Source organism: Crinia signifera, chromosome 1 (genome assembly GCF_055691185.1).
Source record: "Crinia signifera chromosome 1, ASM5569118v1, whole genome shotgun sequence".
Taxonomy (NCBI): domain Eukaryota; kingdom Metazoa; phylum Chordata; class Amphibia; order Anura; family Myobatrachidae; genus Crinia; species Crinia signifera.
The window spans coordinates 279,022,865-279,033,857 of NC_139217.1; the positions used below are offsets into that span (position 1 = coordinate 279,022,865).

The 10,993-nt window shown below is 41.3% G+C and overlaps 1 protein-coding gene across 3 annotated transcripts in view; it reads left to right on the plus strand.

Annotated features, from left to right (window-relative positions):
• Window positions 1-10,490, plus strand: part of ADAMTSL1 (ADAMTS like 1) — an 852,460-nt gene extending 841,970 nt beyond the window's left edge. For 2 of the 3 annotated variants that reach the window (XM_083184471.1, XM_083184453.1), the window contains 3 exons: window positions 2,942-3,051; window positions 4,496-4,716; window positions 6,635-10,490. In XM_083184471.1, the coding sequence (XP_083040597.1) occupies window positions 2,942-3,051; window positions 4,496-4,716; window positions 6,635-6,741 (438 nt within the window). In that variant the 3' untranslated portion in view covers window positions 6,742-10,490. Of the gene's footprint in view, window positions 1-2,941; window positions 3,052-4,495; window positions 4,758-6,634 lie in introns of all 3 variants that reach the window. The other variant, XM_083184462.1, reaches the window with a different exon arrangement.
• The last annotated feature ends 503 nt before the right edge of the window (window positions 10,491-10,993 follow it).

Genomic DNA, 10,993 nt, shown 5'->3' on the forward strand with positions numbered 1-10,993 from the left:
GGTCAGAACATTTTTCATCTGAAGTAATGAGCAATGCAGGTTCTGATAACTACACACAAGAGAACTGCATAACAAACACTGGCTTCATTTGCACATTAAGTTTGAATGATATTTAACTATTTCTGCTTATCCTGTTGCTTATATGAAAGAGATACTAATAAAAGTTGTAATAATATACAGTATGTAAAAGTTCCCTAAGTGTAAAGAATATAGAATGTTTGATATTATATTGTCATTGATGCCTGGTTACACTAGTTGCAACCTACTGTCCTCTGTAAACAGTCATTTTCAGGCCGCTCTTGGATTGATTTATTGACAGCACATCTGTTTTGCACAGGAAAAGGTCACCCTGAAATGATTTTGTGCCAAATAGCTTCAATTTCTAGTATGAGCTTCTAGAACTTTTACTTAAATACGGTACATATGAATATTATTGCTAAATATTTTATATAAGTTTAAAAAATGCCTCTGGTCCCTTGATACAGTAGTTACACCCTTGTGTAATCAGGTGCAGGGAGTGCAGCTGCTATGGGGCCCAGAGCTGAGAGGGGCCCACCTTATCTGTCAAAGTAACATGTGCTATAACATTTTTCACTGTTTTGTGATACATATGGGCCCTTAAAAACCTTTGTTATGTGGCCTACAAATATCTAGTTACTCCACTGTTTGTACTATCAGAATATTCTGTCAGGACAAGTAAAAGCTCTGTTTGCTGTGTCGTCTTCAGCTTCATATCTCATTTGCCTGCGTGGCCTAGCTCACTTCATTTAAGTGTTTTAAGAGGTTGTGAGTTGCTCATGCCAAACACAACAATGAGGTAGATATGTAAACTATGTGACTTTGACCATGGATGATTTTTTTGCCAGACACGGTGGTGTCAAAATCTCAGAAAGAGCTGATCTCATGTGATTGGCACACACAACATTGTCGATAGTGTACAGAGAATTGTACCATGCAATACATGCAGAATATTAATATGCATAAAAGCATCTTAGCACGGAGAACACAAACCATTGAAGTGGAGGCAGGATACCTCACCAGGGCCCTTATTCTGATCGGTGCGGCCGGAGCCGATTATGCGGCCAGGACCGTGCGTGCGAAACCCCGCCTTCCATACGGATCGCCAACTCCGTCCGTATGCGGTAAGAAGCTGTCCGAACGGACCGCACGTGTATTTTTCACGGAATACGCCTCCTCCATCTAAGGGAACCTCCCCCATCATTCGATGGTCGCAGACCATCGAATGCAGGACCGTGTGCTCCACCAGCACCCGCAACCTCAGACCACACGGACATTTTTCCGTGCAAAAGCAGGGATCTGGGCGGGCAGCTGACATCCGGCTATGTCATATGTCCGCCCCCTACACGTGCGTCACGGCCGCATTACCATACGTACGCCCAGCGTTTTCATGGGAACTCCCATGAAACGCGGGGCGTATGCATATGGTAATGAGCCCAAATAGCCCTTCACGCCCCTCTCCACCCCCTGTTCGGAGTGTTCACATATCATGCGGGATTTGGCCGTACGCCGCGCTCGCACATGCGCAGAGACGCCTCTGCACATGCGCAGACACAAAACATCGGCGGGCCGAACGCACGCGGATATATCCGCACCGATCAGAATAAGGGCCCAGGTTCCATGAAAGCTGAGGCTACTGTAGGCACAGGGTCTTCAATCTTTAACGTGGCATCGGATGTCAGCTGCCTGCCCTGTTCCCATACAGGGAACAAGCAAAGCTAAGGCACCTGAGAGTGCCCTAGTTTTGTGTGTACATTCCAAATAATTTGATGGTCGGCGACCACTGAATGATTTGGTCCCCACACCCAAGGCTACGAATGGATGTTCATGCAAAACATCCATTTGCAGCAGTGCAGGGGAACTCGGCGAGCAGACAGGCAGCTGTACGAGAGGTGGGCGGTGTTAAAACCACACGCAGCGGTGCAAAATTAGTGTGTATACCTATGGAAAACTATTGTTACTGTGTCGGGTTTAGAGAAACGTTAAAGGCATTCAATTGTATGTTCTACTCTTGCTTTTTGGTTTTGCGCCTATTTGTCACTCAGTATTTTCAGTATTTCCACAAAAAAAAACCTGTTTGGGGGATACGTTCAAATCAGAAGTATCACCCGAATGTAAGAAGGAAGGACTGCAGCAGGTATCTTTAATTTCTTATTGCAGTAAATAGCGGTATTAAGAAATAATAATTGTTGGGTCTAAATTCTGATCATACTGTATCGGGGGAAGTCAAATGTGAATGAAGACATCCAACCGGCTGAATCAGCACAGCAACATCCACATTTTACAGCAACTCAAACTCACACAAAACTTCTCCCAGCCCCAAAGGGTAGCGAACACTTTTGTGTGAGTTCCGGTAGTGAGCTGGATGGCCAAGAGATGCTAGGTACAGTGCCGTTGCCAGTGTTTAAACATTTCACACCCTTCGTCCACAATCGATTTCTCTTTTATGTGCTCCAAAATGTGTAAAGCAGCCTGCTCATACAAACACATATTTTTCTCATTTGGTTTTGTGTAACTTATATAGCCTTTCTCAAGATAGTTTTGAGATTTGATTGAGTTATTAGCTTGGGAATTAACAAAATCATCATATGGACGGATGCGGACCCTGGGATTGCATTCCCAGTAACTTGCATCATGCAAATTTACAAAAAGGATATTAAATTCGTACTGGTAAAGACTGATTCATTTGCTTCCAAATTGAAATGAGCAGATGACCTTGGTCTACCTCTCACGGTGCATTGCTAGTGAGGGGCATAGGAATCTATTCCCCTTAAGATAGTGGCTGCTAAACTAGATTAGGATAGCATAGCAGTTATATTATACATTTTATACATTGTGAATATATTTGGTGAATATCTTAAATATGTTTTTAAAATAAAAAAAATCGACAGTATCTAATATAGTTTTTCATTACTTTGTGCAGTGTCATGGACAATGCATAGGACCACGGATGGCTGTACAGCGCAGACAAGTATACTGTCAGACCCGGGATGGAACCAACTTGTCACCAGAACAATGTCAGGTCTTGCCAAGGTAATCCACAGCTGAATACACAATTTATCTTATATACATATATGGTATAAGTGCTATAAAATATGGAATGTCTGGCATTATGGTCCTAATTCAGCTTGGATCGCTAATCAGCAAATTTGTAAATCGAGTGATAATTGGAGGAGTACGCATATGCAATGTGGCCGGACTTTGACTGGCAGGAACCCGGCATTTGGGGGCGGAAAACTGCCGTTTTCCTGGAGTGTCTGAAAAAACACAAGTGTGCCCAAGCGTTTTAAGGGAGGGTTTGTGACGCCAGCTCTGGCCTCGTTCAGCCTGTCTCAGAATGGGTGTGGTATGCCGTTCCAATAGTCTGGATCCTGACAGTCATTAGCCCGACGTTGGGATCCTGACTGGCCGGACTCAGACAGCATGGCCAGCGCAACAAAGCCCATTGGGGACTCGCTGCGCTTGTCATGCTGCGGGCACAGTGGCTCGCCACCTATTCTATTCTCCCTCGTGGGGGTCATGGACCCCCACGAGGGAGAATAGCCAATGGCCGTTGGTGTTTTAACAGTCGGGATCCCGACTGTTGGACCCCATCCGGCACCCCTCATAATAGTGAAAGGGGGAGAGCTACCCACATTTACACAGACTGCAAAAACCTTTTGATGGTTCATAAAATGCGTATTTATTTGCGAGCCGATGCTGGTTAGCATTTGCAAATTTACATGGGTGGGTTTTCTTTGTACCTAGGCGGCGGCTATATACTAGCAGTCAATTGCAACTTTATATATTAGTGATCCAAGCTGAATTAGCTCCTATAGGCGGTATGTCACTTCTATTTGGGGATTGTGTTTGTCATGAGAAATAACTGTGTATTAATATCATATGGATTGTGACATAACCTGCTTCATCCGCTAAAAATGTGAAACAAATTATGGAAGCAAGTTTCCAAATAATTAATGTCACTGGGACAATGATTGATTGCAAGCTACCCCAGAATCATTTGTAATTATTTCATTTATGCATTTTCTATACATAAATATATATACCCTTTAAATTATTTCAGAATAGGATAACCATGCTCAATTTGGTTTGGTGATTTCCTAAGGAAAAGTTAAGTTTCTGCTAGCAATCAGACTGTAAGCTTTTTAAGCCTGACTCTTTAGAGCCTACACAGTATATGCCTGTATCTGAAGCTTCAGTGTTCTGTTACATTTATTTTTGTATTTTAGTATGACTATGGAGCGTAACGTATATTACTCTTCCTGCAGTATTATTTATTATTATTATATTTTATTTATAAGATGCCACAAGTGTTTCATAGCGCCGTACAAAGGGCAAGCAATATAACAGTACAGGGAGAGAAAAGTTAACATTTCAGCAAACAAATAGCGTAATGTGTAATTATTGTACATCCTCTCTGCAAATCAGATGTATTATTTATAATCCTGCTAAAAATGCTGTATTTTCTTCTATCCAGGCCTCTAAGTACGCGGAATTGCTGGTCAGATATCTGCAGCGTACATTGGCGGGTGTCACCGTGGACTCTATGCACGGCAACCTGTGGCAGTTATGGTTTCCAGTCAAGACGTGTTGAATGCGTACAACACCGAACCGGTAAACATGTTCAAGATCACATGTGTTCTTGGAGACCGCGACCTTCTAACTGGCAACGCTGCAATATGGCACCTTGTGAGAATGGTATGAGCTGTAAGGGCTGGATTTACTAAGGAACAAATTAGGTGGGTCTCAAATCCTGTCTCACCACTCCCCAAATCGCTGGTAAAGGAATGACAAGATTGTTGTACATAACTTGCACAACTAAGAAGAAACAGTCCGTGATTTAGTCAAATCTTCCTAAAACATATGGACTGTTTTTTCACCACACAGTTTTCCAGTGATTTGTTTGCAATTTGCCTGCGATTTGGGAAAGTGTGTTAAATGCACAGTTGCAATTTCACATCCCGCCAAAATTGCACATTACCGAATGTAACCCTGTATAAAATTGTTTAAGCTCTTTTACTCAGGTAAACTATAAATGTGTTTTTACATTATCTTTGAACACATTGTAGAAGTTCTCATTTTACAGGTACAAACATCTGCTAGATATACGGGGAGATTCTCTAAGCTAAAAATGCGGTAAAAACCCCGTTATCAGGGTTTTTACCGCATTTTGGGATGCTGTAAGAAAAATCTGGCGACGCCCCATAGAAGCCAATGGGCTTCTACCGCATCCCACCGCCGCCCTGCATGGACCCCTGCCGCCCCGCATCACTCCCTCACCTGTGTCCGGGTAGCACAGAGCTGTGCTGCCCGGACCTGTGACTTCCTCCCTGCACTATGATCCTCTTCCGGGTGCAGGGAGGAGGAGAGCCCGGTGCAGCAGCAGCGCCGGGTGCGGGAGGGAGGGGGGAGCCGCTGGGACCTGATGGGACGCGGCGACTCTCACCGCAAAGGACAGCTCTTAACGCAAAAGCTGTCCTTTGCTATAATTATCGCATATGTTAGAACATATGCGATAATTATAAATGCGAAGAGAGGCGAAGGGGGGCGGAGATTATTAGAGAATCTCCCCCACTGTATCTTAACCCTTTGAGTGCCAAGTGATTTGTCAAAATCGGTGTAAAAATTGGCAAGCAAATATTTGTATTCATCATAATAACTTGTGATGTATTTACATATAGGAAACGGTAAACGAGTGTGTGTGGTGGGAGGGAGGGAGTTGTTGGGTGGACTTGTGCACTATCTGTTTAGGTGCAATTAAAAAATCAATATTCCACAATATGTAATGTCTGGACTCTGTGGTATCTGTAGATAGTGACTCACTTGGAGGTGCTCCCCAGTGAGTCTATTCCTACTTATATAGGAGATATAATCTTTTTTACACAACATTTTTAATTAAAATTTATATAACAAAAGTGAGCGAAGCTGGCACTTTTAGCTGATATTTTGCATATCTCTCACAGACATGTTAGCACTCATATTTTTGCATCTCTCAGAGATGTTGGCATTTTTATACTCAGAGGAAGTGCTTATGTGATTGGTTATACAGGGTGTCTCCCATATTTGAAATGTTGTCATTTTTATACTCAGAGGAAGTGCTTATGTGATTGGTTATACATATTTGAAATGCTTGGGCACAGAAGTATTTTGGATTTTTGAAATTTCTGTATTTTGGAATATTTGCCTATACAATAATGAGATATCTTGGAGATGTGACTCAACTTTAAACACAGAGGGCAAAATGTAATAAGGTGTGAGAATCATAAAGGGAGAGATTTGGGGGAATGTTTTTAAAGCGGCAATCATATACACTGGAAAAAAAAAAACAGGTTGATTTTGCCATGTAAATGATTGCTGCTTTAAAAAATTGGGAAAACTCTCCCAAAATCTCGCACTTTCTGATTCTCACACCCTATTACAAGATTTTTGTACAACGTTTGTATACATTGACCCATCACACTCAAAAATGTTTTTAGATATCTGATTTTTGAATATTGGAGACTCAACCTGTAGTTTTCTAAACTTTTATATTGTTGGCATGTACTGTAAGATGGAAGCAGATATTAGATGTTCTTACAGGATTATAACACAAAATGTCTTTTTATCCTGCTTCTAGGGGACTGCAGAGATACAACCCTGTACTGTGAAAAGGTGAAACAGCTGAAACTTTGCCAGCTTGCACAGTTCAAATCTCGCTGCTGTGGGACTTGTGGGAAAGCGTGACAATCCATTCAGAAGCTTCATTTTGCTTTAGCTACGTAAAGAGATGTGAAAAGAGGCTGTTACACAGGCTTGTGATGATCCTGTGATATTTATTTGTGCGTTGTCTAGACCTTGAAAAGGACATGACAAGGATGTCTTCCATTTATGCTGGGAGAACCATTGCAGTAAATAACTGACTCACGTGTTTCACATGAGCTGAACTCGGGAAATAAGCTTTATTACAAGCCTAGGATACTGAGCACAACTATTGTTGAATGCATTATGAACATTATGGGGGTGATGCATCCCTGAAAAGGATTTCAAAGCAATATAGGAACAAAGGGATTTGATAGGAACAGAACTTTTGTATTGGAAACAAAGTGGACAATATTGGTTGTACATGTATTGTTAATTTGATTTTTCACTCTACTTTTTTTTATTCTGCTTGTCTGCCATCCCCATTATGAAACACAGAGAGCCGGGACCAATCATCTACTGGATTTAAAAGAGCCAAATATGAAAGACGAAGTTGTGCGACGATGACAGTAACTAGAATAGCATTGCTGATTTGTGAACCTGTTTCTCGCACAGATGGGAAAAATTTGCCTTAACTTTCATGATGACAAGGGTTACGGGCACTTTGTATCATGCAATGACATGTGATGTTCTAAAGTGTGTCGAATAATGTTCCACAGTACGATATGCATAAGAATGTGATGCGCTTAGCATGCAAACGAGATGCAATGTATTCGGGGCTAGCAAGGATTATTTAAGCTTTGATGCCACTATACTCACTTTGTATTGTTTGCTATGAGCAGGGGTTTTCCACTAAACCTATACTGTGAGTTGTTGAATTGGTGGCCCCGTTCCAGTGGCACAAAGAGATTGGCATTCCTATCATCAGTGTAGGCTATGGTCAGCTCCTAGGAAAGTTGCTTGTTTCCCACGCATACTGTATAAGTATAGTACTTCCTGTTTGAAACATAGCGAACCACATTCTCTAATTCATTTAAATCCTGCACCATGTAACTAAAATAATTTCTGTCTCTTCCAGCCACACAAACACTTATGGCATATACTGCACACACTAAAGTCACATCACCAATGAAAAGTCTCATTTTTTTGACACTTTTTAAGCACTTAATAATCTTACAACTGTATTGACGTCTTTCTGCTCATCTATCCAGATTTACACTGTAGTTCAGTACCGGGGTTAATCTGGTAATATAGTCTGTGAAGAAGACTCCATCGTAATCAGCCAGCCATCATTAGACATGTTGGTAAACTCTGAACTGAACATAGAGATCCCTCCGATGGGTTCTCTGTGTGGGTGGCTAAATTGGTCTGTGGAGCTGGCACTGTGACAGAGCAGCAGCGGGATTGGCCCATTTGTGGCTGGCATAATAATAAGGGTAACCAGGTTAGGAAACAAGATGCCCCCCACCTCCAGTGCTCAATTATGATGCTGTAAAAATCAAAACCTGTAATATATTTAAAAAACAACACTGCCACAAATGAGCAAATATAATTATCACTGTAAGCACTTGAGGATTACTTGGAAAGTCTATAAATGATGTAGTCCTGTGCAGAGATTGTGCTGGTTTTTTACTTACACAACATGTAATTGGAGGGCTATTGGAGTCTATAAGGTAAAATGTATGTTATAATTATCATTACATTAATCAGAGTAACTAAACCTGAAACCACTGAAATAACTTTCCCTTTACACCCTTTTCCTAATATGAAGCACATGATACAGCCACTTTGTTAAATGACGTTCTCTAGGCTGATGCAGAGTTGAATGCAAAGTCTGTTTGTGGAGAGAGTCTTGTGTGTTTTTTATTTTTGATGTTTACAAATGCAGACAATTCCAGGCATTGCTACAAATGTGTCCTCATACATCATTGTTGCAGGCGGACCAAACAGCCCCTCTTGGCATGCCAGATCCTGTGAGACTCTGCATGCCGAAAATTCAGGGACAAAGGCAAGATTTTAGGGGGGTTTCCCCCCCAAAAAAATATTAATGATATATTACTAAGCCCGCCCCCTCCTAAAATGCCACGATTCGCGGATCTATCAGTATGAGGCGTGGCCAAATTACATGATTATAATAAAGTTTCTTCGTAATATCTTTGCCCCCTCCACAGAGACCCAAAAGTTCAGTGAAGAGGCGTGGCTTTGTAATATCTTGCCCATTATCTCCTCTCTCTGAGGGGTCTCTGGGTACTCAGAAATCTCTCCTATGTGTGCTACTGAAATGCATGTTTGTTGCAGTGTGATGCAGCTACAATATACATGGAGACTGTGCTGATTATTTTGAGTCTCTAATACCCCTTTCACACATGCAGCTATTTCCCAAGTTTCAGGAGGTGAAAATGCTTCAACCTGGGTTTTCTGCATGTGCAAAAAGAAATAACCCAGGACTAAGTCCCTGGTCCACGACTCTGCTCCCAACCAGGGTCATGGAGCAGAGACCCATAAATTTTCCGTTTTGCTAGAACAGGCAAATTCCAGGATCACGTGTCTGAAAAGGGTATTTAGGATTCGGAGGGATGTGAGGCTTAGAAGGGGCTGTGGGAGGGCTTAGATCAGGAGGGTGTGTGGGGTGGAGACACATTGCGGGGGAGGTCGCGTTGATAAACTGGCACAGTCCTCCACAGTGCCCCGATTATAGATGGCCAATCTGTTCTACAGTGTAGCAGCCACAGCTTTTTCAAATACAAGGTCCATTGTGCCGTCAACCACACATATTAAACAAGTGTCATATACAGGTCGAGTATCCCGTATCCGAGTATCCGTTATCCGAATTATTCCGAAATACGGACATTCCAGAAAGTGAAAAAAAAAAAATTTTTTTGCTAAAAACTCACTGGGGACATTTGTAACAGCATCACTGGGGACATGATATGTAACTGGCACTATATATGTGCAAGACAATGATTGCTTGGCATTAAAATTCAGTGCTGAGATAGTACACACATTTTGTTTCACGTTTTGAAACCTTGTTTTTTGAACAATTAAAATATATTTGTGTGTATTTTATGTGGTAATAAAATATATTTGTGTGTATATTATGTGTTTATACAGCATACATGCAAGATACTTCAAAATACATCATTGAAATATTAAAATATTCCGAAATACGGAATAATCCGTTATCCAAAATTCTCCTGGTCCCGAGCATTTTGGATACGGGATACTCAACCTGTATAAGACTAATAGGCACAGTCTTGCGTTGCGACTAAGATTCATTTTGGCAAAAAAAAGACACCCAACACTAGCAGAGCTGCGCAGGAGCCATTAGCTCATTCGCACCAGGCATCTCCTATTGCCTGCTAGATGTATAAGGACACATCTGTAAGTTGTATACAAACCAAACACATCCCCACCTGTTACTGAAAGTAATGCTCAGTGAGAGAATGGGGATGAAATTAGGGGCAATGCAAGGCTGTACTGATGCATAAATAAACCTGTTTCTAGATTTATCTTTGCACCTAGTACAGTCTGGTGCGAGTACGGACTGAGGTGATGACCGCTATTGGTCGGCAGTAGAGAGTCAGTCACTGTATGCAGTGTTGGGGCATCTACAGCCAGCTTGTGTTCAACTCTGCAACAGCCCTTCTGTGCACAAAGTGTGTGTTGCCAAGTTACAGCATATTATTAATATAAAATTTTTATGTATGTTTAACATTGTTTGTATTTATTAGGGGTTCTTGTACAAAAAAAGTGCAATATTAATAATTGTACATTGTTCTTCAGATAAAATTATTTTTGGGACTTTTTACTGCTTCGTGTACTTACATTTGTATTGGTGATATTCAAGCTTGCATGGCTATTTACACACACTTTAATATTGTATAAGGAAAAACAGAAAGACCGAATATCCTGCTGTTACATCTACAGTAGGATATTCCTGAGAGCCCATGCATATGTATGTACAGTATATATATGGCTTTCTGGCTGTTCATAGCTGATCTGTCTAATATAAAGAACAGCAGACCTCCTGGAACAGATAAAACCACCTCATCTGTTGGTTATTAAGGAGGTCACTCATTAGATCACCATTCAGAAGATAAGATGGTGGTTTTGATAAATCTTATGTAGTGTAGAAGGGCATTTCTCTTACCTGGCACATGCTCAGTCAAATGACTTCTGAACAGTATGTAGAAATGATTCTGTGTAATTGACCATAATACAGACATGATGATGCTATGAAGCAATAAGCATATTTTTTTGGTCAATTTGTTTAAAATCCACAATTATTTAGCCAGAA